The 24,848-nt window shown below is 38.4% G+C and overlaps 1 protein-coding gene across 12 annotated transcripts in view; it reads right to left on the bottom strand.

The window, feature by feature from the left end:
- Window positions 1-24,848, bottom strand: part of SUGCT (succinyl-CoA:glutarate-CoA transferase) — a 483,091-nt gene that overhangs the window by 176,844 nt on the left and 281,399 nt on the right. Inside the window, exon 13 of one of the 12 annotated variants that reach the window (XM_043508702.1) lies at window positions 13,867-14,141. The exons of the other annotated variants lie outside the window; for them this stretch is intronic. Within the exon in view, the coding sequence (XP_043364637.1) occupies window positions 14,013-14,141 (129 nt within the window). The 3' untranslated portion in view covers window positions 13,867-14,012. Of the gene's footprint in view, window positions 1-13,866; window positions 14,142-24,848 lie in introns of those variants that run through there. 12 annotated transcript variants of the gene reach the window in all.

A 24,848-nucleotide genomic window follows, 5' to 3' on the forward strand; every position in this document is an offset into this window, starting at 1 on the left:
GTGGGGGTGCAGATGTGTAACTGAAGGCAAAATTTGAAGGCAATTGGGCTATACAGGGGCCTGGAGAATCCTTATCATTTGTGAAAATGTGAAAGAAGCAAGATCCCAGATTGACAGTCAGGACCCACTTTCAGCTTAAAGGATTGCCAGTGAGGAAAAAAAATAATCTTTTTACTTCTAAATGGAGCACATTTGAATACAATGTTGACGGGTCTTTAGCAATTCACTATGTTTTCTTTAACATGGAATCTTATTTCAAAATCAGCATTGGTTTTTCAGAGCCGCTATAAGAAAGTTAAAGGGTGCAGGATTCAGAAATGCATATTTATCATACATTTTTCATGGTGGTGAAAAAAAGAATCCACTGTACTGCCTGAAACCTAAAGGTTTGTAAAGAGGACATAAAGGATCACTATTCTCCAATTACTTAAATAACTACAAAATCCCACAAGTTAGCTAATTCACCAGTGCTAAGTGGAAAAAGAAAAAACTCATATTTTACTCAGAAATAACCCTGGGTGGTTGCCTTGAGTAACCCAAGGTCTTCAGAGCACTATCTTTCCTGTGTTTGCAAAGCCGCTGAGTTTGTTTTAACTACTGAAAGTCAAACAAACCCGATGCTCAAGCCCAAGCAAAAGGTGAACTCTTATTTCTTTGACAAACTAGGAAATTCTTTTCAGTACCATGGTGTTTTGGGGCCTCCCCACTTCATTGCATTTCCAATATACTCTCATTACTAAACTGTAAATGAAGGACAATACGTTCCTGTGAAAATAAACTTTCTAAACAGAAAAAAGGAAAACAAATTTAATCCGAAAAACAAAATCAATAATCCACAGAAAATAGATTGGTAATGAAATAGGACAATTACTACTCTGTTTGCTCATTCCTATCAAGACTTGTACGTAGCCAACACTTCAGTAAAAATTTCAAGAAGGAACTGGAGATTCACTTCTTGATAAGAAGTCCTGGTATTGCCATAGGTACCTGAAGTATAATAAAATAGTAATAAATAATATTTTATACTTCTATAATATCCTCCTTCCAAGACTCATGTTGTCAAACAACTGAAGTTGGATTTAAAAGGTGGCTGGATAATTTGATGAGCAATGACAATGTTGAAGGTCAAATTTCAAGGGAGATTGAATGGAATCTCTTTTTGAGAATGCAAATATTTTCATGCATATTTTTGAGAACTATCACCTGAACACAGAGATGCTGGATTCTATCATTTCTACATGTAGGTGAGAGAATGCACACTTGTTAGTCTCAGTGGAACAAATGGGACTTGTGTGTAAAAGTGAAGGAATCTTTCATCTATATATATATATAAAGAAATGTACCTGGTAAGGTGTTTGCATATGCAAAGCTGCAATCACACAAAAGGAGAGTGAGTTTTGAATATCAGATCCTAAGAACTGTGCACACTAAAAAAAGAGGAATCAAATATCACGTGTCAGGGGGTCAGAGATGATCACGAAAGGGATCAAGAAGGGATTCCATTCTCTCACCTTCCCAAAAAACTATAGTAGTATATACCTGGCAAACTCCTGGGAAAGCAATTGTCACTTTCCTCTGGATCATGAGTTATGGGTCACTGGCAGAGGCAAGATATCAGACTCGATGGAATACTGGCACAATGTGGTGCAACAAACCACAGTTCTGATGAACTAACACTGTTCTCACTAACATTGGTGTAAATTGATTTACATCACCATTAAACCTACTGTGAGATCAGAATCATTATGCTTATTTTCTTAAAAAGAACAAGTTTACTTTTTCACTGAGTGGAGGGGGGGGGACATTATAGACCAAGAAGAAGATTTAAATTAGGAAACCCATACACGCTTCCTGGAGCAATCCCAAAGTATGTCTGGTACGGGGAGCTTTTACTTCCTTTTTCCAGCCTTTTCCAGTCCCTGTGGATTAGGATGGGCAACGAACTATTTTGTTTTTTAATGGAGGGTGTTGAACTGAAGAACTTAACCATAAAGACCAGCTCTTATTCTTTTCAACAAATAATTGTGCCCACTTAAGAGGCACCAAGGGACACTGCGGGGGGGAGGGGGAGGGAGAGCAGTAAAAAAAGGAGTGAAAAAGAAATATATCCCTTTTCTTTTCTGAAAATCACCAATGCTTCAGAGTTGTTGTCCTGAATTACCTCTTGGTAGCTAGACATTGTTGCCAAAAAGGGCTGCTCACTGAAGTGATTAAAAAGTGACTCTTTTGAAACCAAGCTTTGAATTATTTAGTCTGTCCCCCAACAGAAACAAATGAGCAAAGGGCAGTGGTTATTTAAAATAAATGAAGACAAAGAAAAAGATCAGCATAGGAGGATTGGGTCACTTTCCTCAGTCAGTATCTCATATCATGTCAGCTCATAATGGGAGGTAGGGATCCCCCACACCCAGCAACCTCTGTGAAGGAAACAGAGAAGAGAATGTAATTGTTTCCCTTCTCATTGTACTTGTTGCTAAATCATGATGCCAACCACATGCTGATTATCTCTTGTGTTACATAAAGTGCTCTCCTATGGTGCCAGTTGCCTGCCGTGTTGTCTGTATCCCGTTACATAAAGTGCTATCCTGTACTGCCATGTGCTGTGCCAAAGAGCTGTTCTCTACTACCATGCTCCCTGTCTTCAAAGCTCAAATGCTCTTTGTTTCCCCGTCCGCTGCTGCCCACATCTTAGCAGCCGCCTAATGATTCAAACCAAACAAGGCAACTTCTCAAGAGTGATTTTTCAGTAATGCTGAGAAATGAGGAAGAACAGAAAATAATTATTGTTTGGTTGCAGGAGACATGGGGGGGAGGGGGGAAGGGAGCTGTAAGAAAAGACCTAATAAAGGCAGAGCCATTGCATGGCCCTTATAATCTAGATAGATATGATACTATCAGTTTTATCATTTAAGGACCTTTCTGATAATAGTTATCCCAGCATTAAACAAAACCTGTTCACAGAGCAGCCATTCTAGTTGATCCAGGTGCCTGCCATATCATCAAAATGACACCGGAGTGTTGATATGTTATGGAAATGAGAGCATCATTCAAGAAAGAACACATCTAGAAGCAGATTTCACCTGACTGTAGGCGAAGAGCCAATTCACACAGTACAGTATAATGGAAACTGCTCTTTTGGGTGACCTAGAGAGAATGAGACTGTTAAATCAGCTGCTCTGGCACTACTGTTTCTGGCAACTTAAAATGGCAAGTCAGATGAGTGTGTGCTAATCCATCTCATGCACACAAAGATGAAAGTTAGGCAAGTTGATTCCCAGTTGAGGAGGGGAAATGGAGAAATCACATTATCAATTATTATCTTTGATACAATATCAGCTTTCATCTTACAATATCTTCCAGAGCCCTCGCCCTCCTCCATAGGGCTTAGTGTGCACTGAGAGAGGGAGGACTGACTCCCTACAATGCTAGGTTGGGGGGTGGGGTTTACTTCTTGAATTAACGTGTTGGGGGGTATTTTGGCAAATCTTTCAATCTATAATTAAACGTGTCTTTAAAGTATTAAAACAGATTGTTTTTATTTTTAAAAAATTCACATCTGGATTGGAGTTTGTACGCCAAGTTTCAGCCTGACAGAGCTTCAAAGAGCTGCGATACCAAACCCAAAACCAGGGGTGAAAATGGACATGCCAACTCAAACTTAAGAACAGAGGTGATATTTCAAAATTCTGGGCCCCAGAAATCCTGACCCCACTGAAGACGATGGCAAAACTCCCATACACGTTAGTGGGGACAGATCCCCAGCTGGTGTTAATTGTCATCAAAGTCAGCATCCCCTGATATCTAATTAAGGAAATGCAGGGTGAAATCCTGGCTCCAATGAAGTCCATGAGAGTTTTATCACTCTCTTCGGTGGGGCCTGGATTTCACCGATAATCCACCTACCACTGTAAATATCACTCCCCTTGCAGTTATACATTTGGCTTAGAAGCCAAAAGAGGCTAAAAAAAACCACCTCTCAATACCATCTTTTCATACCACCACTCTTATGGCTTTTAGCAAGAGCTACTGCTATTAATGAATCCTATAATCCTGAAATAAGCATTCCCTACTCACCCAATAATTCCTACTGATATCAATAGAACCTTTAACTTGCACAGAAAATTTGGGCTTTGGTTGAAAGGAGGTACATTAAGGGTCAAACAGCATTTGTAAAAAAAACAAAACACTGTGTAACCTTGCATTTCCATGGTGAGTAGATGAGATGGACCAGCACAGAAATATTGCCATGAAGGCTCTGAGCTAAAACAAGGTGAAATCAATGGGAGACTTCAGCAAGCTTTGGATCGAGCCCAAATTGCTCAAATGTCTATAATTTCACATACTGCCCCTTACAATAATCCAAAGAAATATAAAGGGTTTGGAGCAGTTTCTCAGAAAAAAAAATTCCAATAATACATAGTAGCTTCATGGTGCATAAATACCATGCCAACAACTTTTTAAGTGGAACTAATATAACAAATCTGTCTTTTGCAGATAAGCTTTTTAGAACCAGTGAATCAGAGAAACTTAGGGCTGGAATGTACCTCAAGAAGTTATTAAATCCAGAACCCTGAACTGTGGCAGGTCCAAGTAAACCTGGACTTTAACTGACAGAGATTTGGCTAATCTATTTTTAAAAATTTCCAATGATGGGGATTCCACAACCTCCCTTGGAAGCCTATTTCAGAGCTTAACTATCATAGTTACCATTTTCCCCCAATATCTAACCTAAAGCTCCCATGCTGCAGATTAATCCCAGTTCTTCTTGACCTACATATTGTTGGCGAACAATTGATAACCGTCCTCTTTATAAAAGCCATTAACATAATTGAAGATTGTTATCAGGTCCCGCTTGGGCTTCTTTTCTCAAGACTAAACATCCAAGTTATTTTAACCTCTCCTCATAGGTTAGGTTTTCAAAACCTTTTATTATTTATGGTGCTCTCCTCTGGACTTTTTTCAATTTGTCCACGTCTTTTCTAAAGTGTGGCACCCAGAACTGGACACAGTACTACAGCTGAGGCTTCACCAGCACCGGGTAGTGAGGGACAAATACCTCCTGTCTTACATAGGATGCTCCTGTTAATATACCCCAAAATGACATTAGCCTTTTTTTGCAGCTACATCACAATGTTGACTCTTGTTCAATTTGTGATCCACTATAACCCCCAGATCCTTTTTAGCAGTACTACTGTCCAGCCAGTTATTCCCCATTTTGTAGCTGAGCATTTGATTTTTCCTTCCTACGTGAAGTACTTTGCACTCGTCTTTATTGAATTCAGACCAACTCTCCAGTTTCTTTTGAATTCTAATCCTGTTCGCCAAAATGCTTGGAAAATTACATTTCCTGTATGGAATACTGTGTTGTGGCATACTATAGATTCTTCATTCCTCTTTCTATCACATCCCATGAGTCAAAAGTAGAATGCAAAAGAATTCCTGAAATACTATCCCCAATAAACTACTACAAACCATTATAATTCAATGTGAGCATATAAACGGCACTTTAAAGAAAATTGAATTTGTTGAAAATTAAAGCTAACCCTACGTTACTTTGAACAACGGTCTGGGCTGATTGTTTTCAGATTTCCAGTATAAAATAGGCTTTTTGTTTATATGTTATATACCCTCTGAGGAAAGGAGTTGTACCTCAAAACATATGAGCATTCAAAATTTTTATTTTTAAACACAATACACTATGTCTATAAAACTTTGCTTGGAAGCCAAGGAATTTATAAAAGGTGCATAACAGCAAAGCTTAGAGAAGTCTATTGGAATAGAAGCCTTGGAATAAAGATGAAGAGTGCTCATATTAATTAACTGAATTAAATATGAAGAGCACTTCCAAATGAAAATTCCTTTACTTTGGAAACATGTCTGTATTTTAATTTGCCATTTAATAGCTCTCTGTTAATTCTGAGCAAGTGTTAAAATGCTTGACAAGACAGACCATGTTTTTAAATGAATGTTTATATTGAGGAGTAGCCATATCACTTTAACAATCTGCTATATGGTGTTTCTATTTTATTTTACTACTGCAACATATTACACAAGGACCACAGAGACGATCAATCCTACAAGGATTTTAAGAAATACTTTAACACAAAACTTTTTTTTAAAAAGCACATGCTCTACTAGAACAGCAAGCATATACACTTTTTGTTTTACACTACAGTACCACATAAAGAGAAAGGTTATTTAATATTCTCTCTTCTTATAGCATACGCTATGAAAGAGTGCACATTAGTAAGATGAGTGCATGTCTTGAGTGTGTTTAAGCTTTGTGTCTGCAAAATGCTTGTGGAAGACTGCTAATGCACACCCATGAGAATTAGGGTATTAGTATTAGAGTATGACTCACTTAATTTTACATTTTAAAAAAACGTAAGTACACAGTTTTGTGTGGGTTTATGCAACATATCCTTCCAGCATGAAAAGTAGTTTCCAGTAAAAGATAAGAGCAAACAAGCGGTGAAAGAGTACAGCTGTCTTTTCACTAATATTTCTAATACCTTTCTGTGAGAGTTAATTTTTTCAAAAACTTTAATGACTTCCTGATTGGTCACTTTCCCCACTGCCTTTAGCCCCAGAAGTTTTACTTCTCCCTCAGCAAGAGTTGTTTGTGACTCAGTGACTGATTTTGCTCTCATTATAGCTTTTCATTAGAATTTGAGTTAAAAGTGCTGAAAGGACCACAAACTGCAGCTGAAACGTAAGCCTGACATGTTGGCAGAGGGGGACAGTTAATGTCACTTTCCCCTACAGTTCCCACACTCCCCCATTCTCTGACACAACTGACTCATTTTATCTCTTCAGAATGTCTCCCACATGCACATACTTAACATGCTGGGGGGGCAGGAATTGCTTCTGTGTGTTTCAGTGAAAATGCCCAAGCTGGGCAAAGCTGTGATGTACACAAAAAGGCCCAACCAGTCAATCAGAATGTGGCTTCAAATCATCAGAATCCACAGCTGGATTCTGATTAACTATACGTCCTCTTTTTGTATATGATTAGTTTCTGATGTTTCAGGTTTATTAAGCAAGTACTGTATGGCCACCATATTCCTGACCATAGTAGTTAAATATTAATACGTTCTAAGGGAGATGTGAAACCTTCAGGGTAAATTTTTTCTGCATTGATTAACTTTCCATGCATCACTTCGGTGCTGCAAGGAGAGAGGACACTGGTCCTCTGCTGGCATTTCAAATGCCACCCTTCTTGCATTTCCTGAAGCAGGTAGAGGGGAGGTAGCTGGAGCGCAATGTTTTCTAGCAACACTCAGATTTTACAGATGGACAGACATTCAAAAGTCTATTTTCATGCACAAATATCTAGTGTGCGTATACAATGAAATTAATTGCACAGGCAGTCTGTGTGCACAATCCTGCACACATTTTTACAAACGGCCTTGGACTTCTCTAGTTTTGAAAATCAGCCCCACAAGTAAAAACTAATACTTGACAAGTGGTAGTAGTATAGGAAATAAACTATATTTAACACAGAATACAATGAACTATTTTTCACTGCTTTTTAGGCTTACTTCCCTAGAGCTACAAAACGAGCTTCTAATGAGTTTTGGGTAATCACATAAATAGAAAACCTAATGTTGCAATGCTTGATAGTGATCTCAACTACTTAGATATGTTTTGTATTATGCCACAAAACAGTGGTTTGTTCATGAAATGGAACAAAATTTCATGTGTTACTTGTACTTTGGCCCTAGGCATGCATGTGTTGAAACCATAATCCCCAGTGCATTTCAGAATATGTTTAGACAACCTAAGTTACTCTGTGAAAGCCACCCAAAAGGAAAACCCGTATTCCATTAAAAACACAAATTACCAAAAGCTAAATTTTTTAAGTGTAGCCTCTAGTTCCAAAAGAAAGATTTCCAATACACTGCTTATTTTCCCTGTTTAAAAAAAAAATAAAAAGATGATGATGCATTCAGACACCATACAGGAAAGCTGCAAATTAGCTATAGGCTGATCCACAGCATACACATTATATTGTCCAAAAGAAACAAACTATTCTCCACCAAGACAGGGAATCTCTCCACTAAAATGTCTTTGCACATGACTGTACTGATGTGTCCAAAACACAGAGATGGGTCTTTCCCTAAGGTACACAACAGGCACATTCTCTTTTTCCCTTGTGGGGATGTTCAGACCAAAAGCCATAGGTGAAAGGTGCTAAAAACAAATAACTCTTTTCTTCTGTGTAAGTTATTTACAGATATTACAGGTACCCTGGTATCACAGGCATTAATGGTGTCATCCTCACAATATCCCCGCGAGGTCCAGAATAACTTTCTATAGATGAGGAACTGAGGCACAGAGAGACAAAGTCACTTGCCCAGAGTCACCCAGAGAGTCTGTGGCAGTCGGGAATTGGACCCAAATCCCCTGAGTTCCAGTCTACTGTTTTAAATACAAGAACATTCTTCCCAACCAATATTAGCTTACCAGATGTTAACTAATAAATTTATACTACGACTTGCTAGCCTAAGATTTTATTTGCACCAGCAGGAATTTAGGAGACAATTCTGCAGCCTGAGAAGAACGTTTTCTGCAGAGATGGACCCAGAACTGGATGTGAAGTTTCCCCAAAAGTCTGTGATTGTTCAGGTCCACCTGTTCTTCATGATAACTTTATCTGAAACTAATTAATCTTGTATTCATTTATGAATTTCCATCAGTGAACAATAAAATCCAACAACATTTAACTGTTACCCCCAAACAAAACAAGTACTAAAGAAATTACTTTCTGTACACATGATTGGACTAATTTCTTTTGCCTGCGCTCTGAGTGATTCCCTTTGGTGAAAATGCATTTCACAGTACAAACACCTTTTTGCACTGCTTATACAAGCATCAGTATGGGGATGACTAAAAAACAATTCACATTTGATTTGAAATTCACTGAAAGAGACGGCACAATTGACAAACTATAATCTGATCATGAATGAAGATTTGATGACTACACAAGCAACCAATAAAGCCGGCTGCAAAAGAGTTATTCTAAAAAAAAGTTTATAAACATATGGAATCTCCAGATGAGCCACATCCATGCCATTTGTTGCAGAATATTAGCCAACAAAAGCCTCCAAACAGCAACGCTACTGCAACATAGAGAAACAAATCTTTCTGCTGTGAAGGACAAGCTTCCATGGGTTTTTTCTCCTGTGCAGCTGAATAAATTAACAATCAACACCCCAAAAACTCCCAAGGAAGTCTTTATTCTAATTTCACAAGCTTTGGAGGCATCTTATCTTATGATTCTTCAAATTGCAAAAGTAGGAAAACCTCATGATGCTAGGGAGTAGTTAGTTCTGTCAGTAGCAAAGGAAACGATTTAAGCGATCTTTAGTGTCAAGATAAATAAGTGGCTGACTTAGTATTGTACCCCTGTCAAATAAAACAACAACAAGAGGAATCTGTGATATGGCTTAAAATGTGAAAAAACAACATTCTCAAATGCCCTTTTGCAACTCAGCTTGGTAGATCAACTAAAGTGGCTTCCAATCCACTTTTCAGTTAATGTCAGATATATTTCTGCTGGTAAAGTACAAGAGAACCCAGTATTTGCCACCTGGCCCATATCTGCAAAGGCTATTTTTCAAATACTAGATGGATTCGTGCAAGAGAGTGGCCTTGAGTGACTATGCTGTGCAGGGAGTATGACACATGAATATGTTCAAATGGGTGGGAAAACCCACCTCCTGCTCTCTTGCAATGAAGTTTGTTCATTTCAGGAGGGGAAACACTGATATGACTATTTGACAATTCCGAAATATAAGCCTTCCTGTCTGATCACTCATTTGTGTGGTCCCATGCTTTGAAGGCCTCTCATGCCGTGTACAGCTGGCTTACTTATCAGATACTTTTGTCAATTTGAGTGTTGTGAGAATGTTCAACGAAGAGGACAAGACTGAAGCCATGCTTTTAAAAATTGATCTTATGGACTCCACAAGTAAATGAAGATAGTTTTGACATGTTTCCTGCCTTGGATGGATGCCAGTGAACACTTTCCATTTAAAATGAATACACATATTATTCAGGAAAATTTGACACTGCTGAAATAACTTCCCTGTGTATACCTCTCCAAAGACTAATACAGTGATGAGTAGATCAGATAGTCTTTCATTGCAGCAAGGAGTGCGATTTAAGGCTTGTCTTCAAAAGAAGTCAATCACCTCCGAGAGACACTAAAGACCTCATGCAACAACTAACCTTTGAAATAAAAGGCTGCGGCTACAGATAAATATCTAGCACTTATAGATCAAGCACTGAAATGTGTGATGCCTTTCATATCAACATACCTATGGGACAATGAATTTTCAGTGCTTGTGATATTCAAGATAATGTACAGATCTAAACTTCAAGCTGGCAAAGATCTGTGACCACAGTCCATCCCAGCATCACAGCACTATGTTCAAGAAAGCAACCCATTCATCACATTACCAATATGCACACACAAATTGAGTACTAATATTTTTCCATGTAAGCAATTTCTGTAGTTGCCACAGAGATGCTGTGTGTTGGCAAATGTGAGGGTAATTGGGAGGCTGGAAGAGACAATGAGCACCACAAAAAAAAAAAAAAAAAAAAAAATTGAGAAGCCTAGTCTTACAAATATACCTACCTGAAAATTTTATTTAGCTAAGACCTAAGATACTGTATTAACAATGAAACTGTTGTAACCTGAATCCTGTGTATGAGAGTAGCCAGCTTGTAAAATCAGATTAACATTAAAATACTAAATACCCAGTATTAACTTAGATTAAACTAAGATTCACATATTTGCTGATATGTGATGATTTTTTAAGAATTTGTATTCATGTATATTAACACTTTCCCTATGCTGTATGCTGAACCCAACCTATACATTCCCCACCCACAGAGATCAGGTTAAAAAGGTAGCAGTGGCAGCAGCAGTGTCTTGAAATATTGTAAAACTAAAGCCTATGAAAAAACTATGAAAGAGGAACCCGAGGAAAAGCAATTTGATTTGTTATTTTGAAATGCACTGTACTGAATGAATGTTATGATAATGGTTTAATTTGTAGAAATCTTGCTTGAAATCCAAGGTATCAAAAGGGTTTCTAGTTTTGTTAATAGTAAAAGGTAAAAGAAAAATGATTTTTTCCTTCACAATTGGCAGTAATAAAGTAAAATGTAGTGTACCACACTTAGGACCCCAAGTTCCTTATTTTGAAAGAACATAAGGGCAGGTTTTTTAATGTAATAAGACAGCCATCTGCAAAGTAATTTGCAAGATTTTATCTAAGCTGATTTTAAATTATGTTTAGCTTTTACATTGAAGACCAAGCCCCAAGAGGAAAAAAATGGAAGAAATTAATTTGTTACTACTCGTTACTTGTCTAGGGTGGTCTCAGAAATGACTCTTTCAATAGATAAGCTGTGTTGTTCAGGCCACAATCGTATCCATCTGGAACATGCAGGTAAGGGACATATGCTTAAAGTATTATCATCATGTACTGTCTGACATCACCAACAACGGACGGCCCTAAGTGTCATCACATATATGATATATGGGAATTAATCAAGTCATGCTTTCCCAGAAGGAAGCCTTATACATTGCTCTTTCCAGCAGAGGGAGCATCACCACTGATATCTACCGTACAAGCTGCACGACAAAAAGCAATCCTGGCTGGAGTTGGAGCACTAGCTCAACAAACTAATACATCTTAATCCAGGTCACTGCACTGACATTCTCTCCTCTAATGCTCTATGTTCCTTTGTTGTACAATTCCAGCTCACAATGAGGTTTCAGTCGACTTTCAGATCTCAGTCATACCAGCTTTGGAAAAGGAGGGAAAGAGGAAGGAAAATGAGGGGGTTTCACTTGGGGGACAGAATGTGGCTGCTCCCAGAAAGGGGAAACTTTAACCCACTTGTCTCTACTGAATTCTCTGATTGCCTATTCTGTATGGTAAACCCAACATATATATTCTCCAACAGAGATCAAGTTTAAAAGGGTGGCGATGGCAGCAGCACTGAAGAGGTGTTCTTCAGCTAGTCCCTGGTTCTATAAGCAGTTTTTGCTGTAAAAATGTACCTGATTAAACACTTTAAAAAAAACAAAAACACTGAGCAGGCATCAGCAGTATAATAGTAAAGTCATCAGATTGCAGCTAAGAAGTTGACCATGCCAAACTCTTTTGTATAAAAATAATCCTTAATGAGTTATTGTCTCAGGTCAATGTCTGGATTCAGAACAACTTCATAGAACTATTAGAAGGAAAGGAATGGAATGAAATGTTCAATCTCTGATCAGATTCCGTAAAGTCAGAGGAAGGAAAAACGTCCAGAAAACTTTGATATCCAGTGGTGTGTCCCAGAACAATTTTAAAGGTGTATTTCAATTTTATCTAACGTGCATTGCTATGCCACAGTCACCACCGATCTCAAACACCACCACCACCCAAATTCGTCTTTGAAAAGCTTAAAAGCACTAGGCTTGTGGAAAATAAAACACCTAAATGGTACTATGGTGGGTTACCTGAATGCAGTTCTTTCACTGAACACTCCTTTTAATTTCTGCATCTGCCCTGGCTAACTGGACTGAATGAGAGATGTTGTCCTTCGCAGGAGGAGTTCCAAGGCAGAGGCCAAATTATGTAATGTCAACAAAGGATGGCAAAAATATTAACAACTATAGTTGGACTGGACTTGAAAGACTAAAGATGGGCCAAAGCCATTGAATTGAACAGTCCACAGATTTTGAACAGTGCAAGGTTCAGAGATGTCCAGATTTGGGTGTTTCCTTTAGACCTTTATAAAGATAGGGGCCATTTGCAAAACTCAGGTCAATATCTGGATTCAGAACAACTTCATAGTGTGAAAGTATTTGGAGCCAGAGTTTTGGTTCAGGCCCCAACTCCATTAAAAAAAGAAAGACTGTGCACTGTTTAATATGGTTACACTGGAAATACACTTGCTTTATTGTATCATGTTTAAATAATTAAAGTCACTGTAAGTATCAGCTCTTATGAGAGAGTATCCCACAGTATAATACTTCTTGCCATTAGGAATTTTTACTTGACAGTCAGCCTAAATTCCTCCCTAATTATAATTCCCTAAACCACCCTAAACAATTTCTCTTGTTCCTTGATGTTTACATCCTTCAAATACTTATGCTAAACACACCTCTTAATCATCATTTGGGCAAGCATAGTGTAGCAGGATTTCTAAATACTGTCTCACAAGCGTTCTCAGGGCAAGCAAATACTGGCTAGGAGAGGGATACAACCTAAGCTTTGCAAGCAGATAGCCAGGGAAATCTCCCTGTCTCTGAAAAGTTGGTTGCTGAACCTTTAGGAATGGACCAGTTGTAGAGTCTGAAGAGTCAGCTCCACAACCTAGAGAATAAGCAGGGAATTCAGCCTCCTAAAGCAGCCATTTTCTGTCACTTGGCAGAGTGTAGGGTAATTTGCATGGCGGCTTAGTGACTCTACATTTCCAGTTGGCTCCTTCCCCACTTCCTTCATCCTGCAGTGGAACCATGGCCCCTTCGGGTCTTCATGGCTGGTAAACTGAAAGTGTTGTGGGTTCATCAAAGGAAGTTTAAAGCTGATTCACCTAGCAGTAACTTGAAATCCACCCAGACACGAAGGGAGCATGGCAAGAGCACTGTCTACTCATCAGCTCCTCCCATTACTTGACTCTACCATTTACTTCCCCCCAGAGCATATCACACTCAGAGGCTTCCGTAGTGTCTGTAGGCCAGAAGAGAGAGTGCAGCAGAGCTGATGCTCTCATCCCACTGTGCACCGGCCATAATTTGCTATATTCTGCCTGCAAAGAAGAGGATAGAATGAATGCCAAAATGAGGGTTAATATGAATCTTTTAAACATTGGGGAGGGGAGTCAGGAAAAGACATAAAAATTTCTGGACTCTAGGATTATTTGAAAGTCTCGAGACCTCAATACCCAAATTAATTGTGTTTGTATGTGCATGCGCGCACACCCCTTTTATGAGAGCTACATCAGTGATGATGAAAACTGTCAGACTGGTAGCCCTCGAAAATGTTTCTTCTACCAACAGACCAGGTGTAGCACAGGCAGCAGCAGTGCAAACTCCCCAGAATGCACAGCCAGAGCGATTCAGTCCTGTCCTGGAAAAAACAGTTTTAAAGGTGAGATGGTACTCCACCTTACATGTTTTTTAATCATCAGGTCTTAAGTTTATTTGCATTGCCAGTAGGTGGTTATTGTGGTGGTAACTTTTGTGATATGGACACTAGCTCACTAGAATTACACAGAGATCATCATTTCATTTCACAATAGTCCCCAAGCATCCACCAGATAGCAACATGCTAGGCCTGAACAAGGGGTGTCGACCTACTAGTGGGTGCCAACATATTAGGTCTGAACAAGGGGCCGAGAAGAAAACCTGCTATCCCATTATCAATCCTCTGAACTATGAAGACCCCATTAAAAACAAGAAGTTAGAAAGAGGCTGTAAAAGTAGTGATCATTGTAATAGGTGAATAAATGGATTCTAGTATATTTTAAAACTCTCTCACTCAGAACATAAGTCAGTATCTTATGAGGGGACCAATTGCTCATGTAGGGTTATATTGCAACAGTTATATACTGACCAACCTTGCATAAAGGGGAATGTGCCTGCTTAAGAGAGTGCAGTGCATACTCCTCTCTGAAGGAGAATACAGAATACATAGAGTCAGAAATTGTGGCTGGGCCATGTACAGGGTGTGGAAGGGACAAAGCTCCATGTACCCTCCCTTTCTCAGACACTACTGAGGGTGCCAGTCACAACTGGCCTATTGTACAGATGGGAAAAAAAGACAAAACTGTTTTAAATACAAATCAACGGAATTCCTGCTGAAATGAGAAACAGATCAGATCTGTATGTTCTACTCTGCATTAGGAATTGGTTTTCCTGAAACTAAAAGCTGGATGTTCTTAAAAACACATCATAACAAAATGACAGGAGAATAATGAGAAGTGAGAAATGAGGTAAACTCTTGCCAGATCAGTATCTCAAACCGGCTTAGGGAGAGCTCATTCTCTAACCCACATATGAATGAAAATACAGAGAAACTGCTGGGCTGAAATAGATCTCAGGAGAGGTTTATGCCTGATATGATGATGTTTGGTCATTAGTGGACGCAGAAGAACGATTGTATGCACATGATAATATCATTTAACTATAAAGTTTAGTAGAGATACTGCCCTGTATATCTTCCCCTCAAGTACCACCACAGAAGATAGTGAAGGGAAACATTTAAAATCTTTCAATTAAAGAAATAAAAGAATTTTTTTCTTACTGAGTAATGAAACTTTGAGTGATGCAACTTTATTTTGATTTGATCATTGCTCCAGTGAATATATAATTAATTGGTAAACTCTTTTAAATCATTGCAAAAGGTTTTCTGTTGATTATTTTGGGGGTTTCAGTTGAATATCTTTATATTTGCAGCTGTCTTATATCATGGACACATTCTGTCTTCTACTTGGTAAACTCTCTTAAGAGAACATTGTCAAAGTAAAATCATTATTTTGTACATGTGTAAGCAAACACATGTGTGTGAATTTACCTTGAACCATTTATGATGTTTGTTTACTTTTGGCAGGTTGGACTGTGAAACAAGACAGACCAGTTAGTTTCACTCACCAGTTAGTTATTTTCACTTTCTGGTTCTCATGCTCTGGCAAAAGAAGGTTGTTGTCTTTGGCTTTCCAATATTGGAGAGGAATATTTACATTATTTTAAAGTACCAGTTTTAATTAACTTACTTTAAAATAATGTAAACAGCAGGTGACTAAGAATAAGGACTCCTGGGGTAAAATCCTGTCCCCAGTGAAGTCAGTAAGATTTTCTGTTCCCAAATCTGCTGTGAGCAGGTTGCGTGATGTTGGACAAACTACTTAACCTTGTTAACATTTACACAGTGTTCACATTATCTTTGGTACAGACATGCAGGAAGACAAGTTCCTTGCTCCAATTAGTTTACAATCTAAGGGATCTTTACAATATAAAATTTTCAAATGTTGAACATCCAACAGTGCTCATCGAGGTCAATGGGTGCTGATGAGTGCTCAGCACTTCTGATAACCTTGCCAATTATTTAGATACTTAACTATGGATTGAACAGCCAAACTTTAGCCTCCTGTTTTTGAAACTCATTGGCCCAATGAACAGCCTTCTCTAAGGCATATCAGCTAGCAGAAGGGCTGTTTCCCCAGTCCCATAGTAGCTTACCTCCATATCACACCTGATCCAGAAATTTACTCCTGAAATCCTAGGAACCAGATTTTTCAAAGGAACTCAGCACTCAGGAGTTCTCAGTGTGAGCAGCTTGGTGATCAGCACTTCAGCCCCTAATCTCCGAGCTATGCTGATGGTAATATCCAAATACACCAGCCTTTTACAAATTAATTCAGAGGACCATCTATAGTACATTTGGAGGGAGGCATTGAAAAATTGTTATACTGAAAGTGAAAACTATTTCTTACTTTTTTATTCTGCTGTAATTATTGTCCAGCTTTTGTAAACTCTCACAAACAGGCTATGTGAAATCTTTTGATCATTCCCTTCTTTAATTGCTAGATATGACAGTGATCAGCTTGTATCTAACTCATAGGAAGGAGCTGAAACATTCCACTTTGGGATCCTGAATTTACCAATCTGATTGAGTGAAATAAGAAAAGTGTTCTATGTTGACATTAATGTATTCTGCTTCCTCCTAGAAGATTTTCTGTTGGTTGATCTTATCAAGTTATTTCAGGAGGTAAAGTCCTAAACTCTCTTGCAGTTTATTAAAATATATATTGGATCATATTAACTTTATTCAGCAAAATGATGTAAAAACTCTAGGGATTACACAGATGCATGGAGGTTCTCACATAAAGCTCATATCAGATTTGTGGTAACAAAACTGAATTTCATATCTTGGACACTTATGGGTTGATTCTACATCCTCCTTCTCATGGGAATAGTCTCCTTGACCATTGCATGAGCAAGGGCTATTCATATAAGAATTTGCAAGACTGCCCATATACAATATGGTCAAATAAATCTAACCCCAATATATATTTAACAAGAATATTAGTGGAAGCGAAGGCCAGGATGATTTTAGCATGCTTCCTAAAAAAAATAGGAATGAACCAGCAAGAAATAAAAATTACAAGAAGAAAAACTGAAAACAACAAGAGAGGGGATAGATAAGATTATGTATCTGAAAAGGCCACTTCAACACACTATCACCTGCTCCTATTTCTCAGAAAGGGAGCGCTGACCTATATTTGATAAGGCTAAATTATTTCCAGTTTCCACACTGGAAATTTTGAAGACTAATGCACGTTTATAAAATAGTTACAATCCTGAGATTAACTTCAGCACCAAAGCTGGCCAAGTCAGACCTCTAAAGGCTTTTAATAGGCTTAACAGTGATTCTGTGCGAACAGCCCTAACCTTACCTGCTAACTTCCCTTCCACAGCAACCTCCTTCATGAAAATGTTTTACTCTACAACAGTGGTTCTCAAAGCTGGTCCGCCGCTTGTTTAGGAAAAGCCCCTGACGCGCCAGACCGGTTTGTTTACCTGCTGAGTCCTCAGGTTCGGTCGATCGCGGCTCCCACCAGCCATGGTTTGCAGCTCCAGGCCAATGGGGGCTGCGGGAAGCGGCATGGGCCAAGGGATTTGCTGGCCGCCCTTCCTGCAACCCCTATTGGCCTGGAGCGGTGAACCGCAGCCAGTGGAAGCCGTGATCGACCGAACCTGTGGACTCTACAGGTAAACAAACCGGTCCGGCACACATGGGGCTTTCCCTCAACAAGCGGCGGACCAGCTTTGAGAACCACTGCTCTACAATTTACAGAAAATAGTCTGTCTTGCTTCTTACTGTTCTACAGCAAATTCTAATGAAAACAACAGAAAGCTGGCAAAACAATATAGTTCACCAATATTAAAAGAACATCAGCACTCAGTCTTCAATGGTTGGTAGGTATTATGGGCCAGATTCAACTTCAGGTATGTCAGTGGAAGTCTGGAGTAACTCTATTAACTTTAATGGAGTTATTCCAGCTTTGCATCAGTGTATCTGAGATCAGATTCTGACCCTGTATGTTTGATATATTAATTATAAAAATTATATTAATCTTTTTGTAGTGCCCATCACTATAGTATATAATGACTCCTGAAGAACACTGGTTGTAACAAGTCCCCATTACAATTACTAAAAACAAATATTAAAGGCACAATGTTGGCCCAAAACTTAGGTTGCGTTGCATCTGTGAAGCACAACTGTTTTGGAATGTTTGGATGATGAGGTCTCTGAGATAGCCAGAGGAGAAACAGAAATTAGCCTTTTTAACTTTCTGGGATACATCTAAGAGGAATGAGAGGATCCCCTGTAGTACTACCTCATGACGAGAAATCTAGCAATATGAGCATGGAAGTTTGTATTTTATCCAAAAGTTAAAAGAAGGTCATATATCAAGTTCAATAGGCAATCTCTACTATGTGATGGTGTAAGGTCCTACTCAGAAGGTTCAAGGAAATTGACAGAAGACAGGTACTATAGAAGTTTGGTTGCCAACACCCTGTGATGGTCACTATTATAATAATCTTTGTACAAGTATGTCTTGTGAGGTATCATTTGGAAACGCATAACTGGCTGTTCAATACTGTCCTGATAAAATATGTGTGGCAACATTGTATGTAAAGTTATAAAATTCAATTGTATCGTGTTTCTTAGAGATATTCCAAATCTCGAGAGTGGCCAAACCAGTTCCTTGGAGACAAAAGACTAGCTGATGCCTCAGCCAAATGGGCCATCAACTGTTAAATGGCTATTCATTGGCAGGAAAAAGGACATGGGAAAAAATCTTCATCTTCACAAGAAACAACTTGCAGTTGCTGTCCAGACAGACTTTTTGTCTCCTGAAACTTAGCTGGTGATGATTCTTGAAGAAGGGAAAGAAGAATAAGAAGAGATGAGAGATGCCCAAATCGTTCCTCCCTGCCTCTTTGCTCATGGCATTCTCAATAGCTGAAGATCAAAGCAAGCAACACCGGACTCAGGGAGGGATCCTGACTGAAAGAAGTTCAGTCAAAAGGACTGCTGAAATGTGGTGAGAGAGACCTTGCTTTGCAATCATTCTAGTTTGTTAGGTTAGGCATTAGTTGTGTTTTACTTTTATTTTTCTTGCAAGAAATTCTGACTTATGCCTCATTACTTACATTCACTTAAAATCTATCCTTTTGTAGTTAATAAACTTGCTTTATTGTTTTATATAAACCAGTGTATTTGGATTGAAGTGTTTGGGAGACTCCATTTGGGATAACAAGATTTGTGCATATCATTTTCTATTAATAAAATGACAGACTTTATATAAGCTTGTATTGTCCAGGAGAGATCTGGGCAGTACAAGATGCACATTTCTAGGGAAAGTCTCGTACTAGGAGCTTGCTGGTGTCATTCAGTAGTGTAATTCAAGAGTGGCTTGCTTGTAGCACTTATACAATATAACTGGGAGCAACTTACATGCTGACAGCTGTGTGCGAGCAGACCAGGAGTAGTTGCTCACAGCGAAGCAGTGTAAAAGGCACCCCAGGTTAGAGAGGTGCGGGGACACATCGGTTCATCAGTCCAGATTGTACCCTGGGTATGTCACACACTCCTCAACAATCTTTTCCAGTAAAGGGACATTTAAAAATGTGGAAAACATGGAGGGGAGACGGTGTAATTTGTGATGTCACTGATGTCAAGTGTGCATTTCTTCAAAATTGGCCAGAGAATTGCACTCTTCAGGGTGGATGGAAGATTGCCTTCTCTGAAGCAGGCATTGATGATTTCAGTTACAATGAAGGCCAGAGAGTCTTTGTAAACTTTTATCAGACATGCTGAACCAGACCTTCCTCAATGCTTCCAATGCTTTTTCTCTCTGTGACTGGTCCAAAGTCAGTCAAGGCAGGTGGGTCTGGGATGCTAGCTTTTTGATTCCGGTTCTTGTTTCCTTGGTCCTAGCAAGATACTCTATGTTTCTGTTCATTTGACTGGCAAAATCAGAGGAGATAAAAGATGTGAAGGGAGGCATTCCAGGTTCATTGATCGGTTTCCATACAGAACTGTTTGACCCATTATGACTTAATAGCCTCAATTGTGGCTTTTTTAGTTTACTTATGATTTCTAAATAAGACATTGTAACTGATTACAAAATGGAATACGTATTTATTTGCAAATCATGATAACAAAGTAGCTAATTACAGCCAAGCCAGCAAGTATATCCTAGACCCTCAGGCAAATGCTACATTCTTGACTCACTTCTACCATCTTTTTTTTAATTAAAAAAACAAAAACAAACCAGGAACCAAATACAAAGAAACGCTAATGGTGCAACATAGACAAATGGCTGACCCTGAACCCTTAACTCACAATCCCCTACTTTCTTTCCCCTAGTGGAATGAGCTAAGGAAGGAATTAATTTAACTATACATTTTCTGGCTTTTGTTGGTCAAAGTCTTAAGGTTTCTTAAATATGGAGAATGATGGGTGGGGTGAATTTAATAGTTAATAATAATGGATTTTCCACTAAATGCAATGACCACAGCTAAACTGATTGACAAATCATGCCGTGTGGTAATCATTTCTTTTCCATCAGCTCATTTAAATGCATTTAACTACAACAGTCTGAAAACTTAGCTATGTATTTGTGTGCGTTTATGCACAGCACAGTGTGCACAATTATTTGTACCACCAGAGATTTACTTTCAAGCCAGAAATAATGTTAGCTTTCTGATGCAGAAATAAGAGTTTCTCCAGTTGATGTAAATTATTTATTTTAATACAGGATACTAAATCTTGCTATAAGACATGGCAGTCATCAGTTGAGAGATCCTTATTATGTACTGGAAAGGCCAAACTAATAATATTTACTAATATAACATAACAAGCTTATGAATAAATAATGATTACACAAGACAAGTGCTCTGCATTCAACCAAAGTGAAAACCAGAATCAACTGAATGAAATCCAACCTTTCAGAGTTAATGCACAGGTTTTGACCAGCTTCTCTTGTATTACAAAATAAATAAGACACTCAAAGTCACTTCTGAAACTCCTAGTCACTGACTCTACTTTTTCATAGATTCCAAAGCCAGAAGGGACCACTGTGATAATCTAGTATGACCTCTTGACCTCTAGTATAAACACAAGCCATAGAACTTTCCCAAACTAATTCTTAAAGTATATCTTTTAAAAGAACATCCAATCTTTTTTTAAAAATTAATCTATGTACGCTAAAAAATACCCTTATATTTGAGCATTTGCTTCTCTCTAAGATTGTCATGCTTACAAAAAAGGCTCAGCACATTTCATATTTACATGGAGTTCTTTGCTTGCACTCCCTGAGGCACATGCTTAACACAAGCTGTGAAGGACAGCAGACTCTCTCTCAAATTAGGACAACATCAGGGCTTGTATGTTTCTGCTTATTTTCCCTTAATCCAAGGAACTGACTTCCCTTCATAGATTAGGCTCTTTATGTCATTAGCTAAATCTCAATCACGCCTAAAGACTCACTTCTTTGGCACTGTATTTTCATATCCTGTTTGGTTTAATTTTTTACATTTTTTTTTGTAAAGTACTACAAGATGTTTGCAAGAAGGGCACTCAATAAATGGGAGTGTCTCCGATATATATATTGCACAGAGCATAAATACACACACTCATGTACCCACATATGCAAATTCATATGCACATACACACATTCTACATTTCATGTAAATAACGGAGAGACATTTCTACTTGGAAAAATTACCAATCATATCATAAATAGCTATTGCAATTCCTAGCTATTTCTCTGATGTAAAACCCCTAATCTTTCCAGATAGAAGTATGAGAGTGGGGAGGAGGGAGAAATGGGGGTCCTTTAAAGAAACCAGTTCCACAAACTCATAAACAGAGAAGATAAAAGTGTTTAATTCCACACAGAGACAGTATTTTCAAGTGAAAAAAGCATCCTGGCAAGAAAGAAGTCCCCAGTGCCTCAAACTCTCATAAGACATTAACTATCAGATCCTGAGCTACTTCTTATAAGCACAATTTCTTTATTGTTAGCAGCTGTTCATTGGTCAGCATTGCACAATTGGCCAGGTGCATTAAGAAGGGAGAGAATGAGGAGGGAAAGGGATTTTGCCTTCCTCTGAAGCATCAGATGGACTAATAATTTGCTCCAATACAGCAGTTATTGGCCTATATCCTTGGCTGCATTTGAATTGTTCAAAGGTGGCTTTAAGCCACCTGTATGCCACTCACAATCCTGGGCAATCTGTGCATGATCCTTAGAGCTGCTCTAATTTGTGTCCAGTTGTTTATGGCACCAAGCAACCATTCTGGAAGTCGGGGATCACTAAGATGTAGGGACACACTTTCCTTCCAGCCACCTAAAACATTCCCTCATGCCTGGGAAGTCTTCATCGAGCCAGATCCAAAGGCTTTCCATCTGCTTTGGAAAACTGGAATCTGGCTCCTTATGTTCAAAACTAACATATCACACATATTGCTACTAATACTAAAATGGATAAATAAGTTATCTTAGGTTAAAAAAACTGTTTTAAAGTTCATGATCAGATTTTTGGTGAATTTTATTTCCAAGTCTTTTGTGCAGTATTTAACAGAAGATTACATGTGACAGCATCCAAAGAAAGGATGGTACCAAGGGTTAATAGAAAGCAAAAATACCAGATATTTCAATACTCACTCTCTCTGCAATATAATACAAAACCAATTAGAATTTAATTTTTTCGATGCTGGTTAAAAAAGAAAAATTGGCTCTTCTTTACAATAATTTTGCCAATATATATGGATTTTCAAACAAAAATGTACCCTTTCTCACTGGGAGAGTCTTTGACAAGATGATCACTTCTGCCTCAAAAATCAAGATCTTTTTTATTTGAAAATAGTTGATATGTTGAAATTATAAATAAACTGAAACATAAATGATGCAAAATTAAGCACAGGTCTGTGAAATAAACTTTTGGAACATTTTGACACACAAGTCTATGAAATAAAAATGAAGTTGACACAGTTCTAGAGTTTGCTATACAAACCTTACAACTGTCAGGGCATGAACACGAGAAATGAACTTTAAACCTTCCTTCTCCCTGTCAATTACACTTAATATTAATTTCTGTGGGATTATTTTGTGTCAGAGATAATGCAGATGTATGTTTAGAATTCAATGAGTTGTTACATGAATGATATACTAACTAGACAACCATACTGATTTCATCACAAGAACTGTACTCATTGAGCCAGGCAGAGAAAGAATGAGATAACACACGGAGTGGGTATGGACAGAAGTCCCACGCGTGGAGGTTTCCAAGAATGGAGCATTCAGATGACAAACTTCACTATATACATACATATTTTAGACCTGTTCTATTTCTTTGATCATATTATACATATATATACTGCAAATATGGATACATACATTAGGATTTGGCAGTTAACTGCTGTCCCAACCTATAAATGAGAGTATATAATTTATCATAATGTATAATCTATTAATATATTTAAGAAGTCTGAATTAAAACCTGTCCCTTGAGGAACTATATATCAACAAAATATCAATAAAACAGCCACCCTCTTCTTCTTCTTCTCTCTTTCATTCCCCCAAGTCAAACACATAAAGGACAAAATGTCTAAATAAACCTGTAACAGAAGGAGAATCTGGATGTCCTGATACCGTCTGATTTTTATTGGGACTTTGGACAATTTCCTCTTGTTTGAATTTCCTTGGTTGTATTTTTTTTCTAAATCCTCTTATGGGCATGTTTAAACAACAGACTCCCACTGCTATTACTGAATGATTAATGACCCTGTCTGTGTTCAAGAAATCCCAAATAGTGATTCACTAGTGATGATAACCCAATAAAAAACTGCTAACAACAAGGAATTTGTACTTTTTAGAAATAGATAAACATCTGATGGCTATTCTCCTGAGAACAATAAAAGCACTGGGGAGCATTTCCTTGCTGTAATATTTGTGTCTGAAAATGCTGGGCCAGATTAATCCCTGAATACAATGAAGTTCACCAGGAATGATTTTGGCCCATTGTCTCTAAGACAAATTAAACATTTGACCAACATTTTTCAACCTGAGGGCCTAGAGTTGGGCTCCTGAATTAATATTAAACAAAAATTTCCTGATTTTCAGAAGTATCAAGCACAAATCCTATGTAACTTACTGTTCAGCACTTTTGAAATAGAGACTACTTTTATTATAGGACCTAAATATGGACTTATTAGCCTAACTTTAGACATCCAGGTTTAAATATTTTGAATTTTATCTTTATTTCAGACACATTGCACCTGATTTTGATCTCGCACTAACTTTCCTGGATCAATCCCCCTCTGTGGACAGATGCCAGTTGTGAGTGGATCCAACCACTGAATCCCATTGGCTTCTAAGACTCCTGGGTCTGGATAATGACTGATCAGTGTTCCTAGCTCTGGGTCTTTCAGACACACTCCCAGGTGAAGAGTGTGTATTTGACACCCTTCTTGGGCAGTGGGACCCGGCAGTCCAGCTGCCTAGACCCCAGAATCAGTGCCTCAGTCCCCTGAGCCCCCTGTTGCTCATACATGCTCCCTTGGAGTTTCACTTTGCTGTGGGAGCTCTGAGCTTCTCCATTAACCCCTTCAGAGACAACACCGCAGGCAAAGAAGGAACACAGGCTTAGCAAAGGAATTTCTTAAGCACAGGAACTTTACTCATAAAGAGCACTAGAAAGTCACAGATCTTTGGATAACAAACAGTCCTGAACATAGCCCCTTTGCACCCCGAGTCCA

This window comes from Dermochelys coriacea, chromosome 2 (assembly GCF_009764565.3).
Source record: "Dermochelys coriacea isolate rDerCor1 chromosome 2, rDerCor1.pri.v4, whole genome shotgun sequence".
In the NCBI taxonomy this organism is placed as follows: Eukaryota; Metazoa; Chordata; order Testudines; family Dermochelyidae; genus Dermochelys; species Dermochelys coriacea.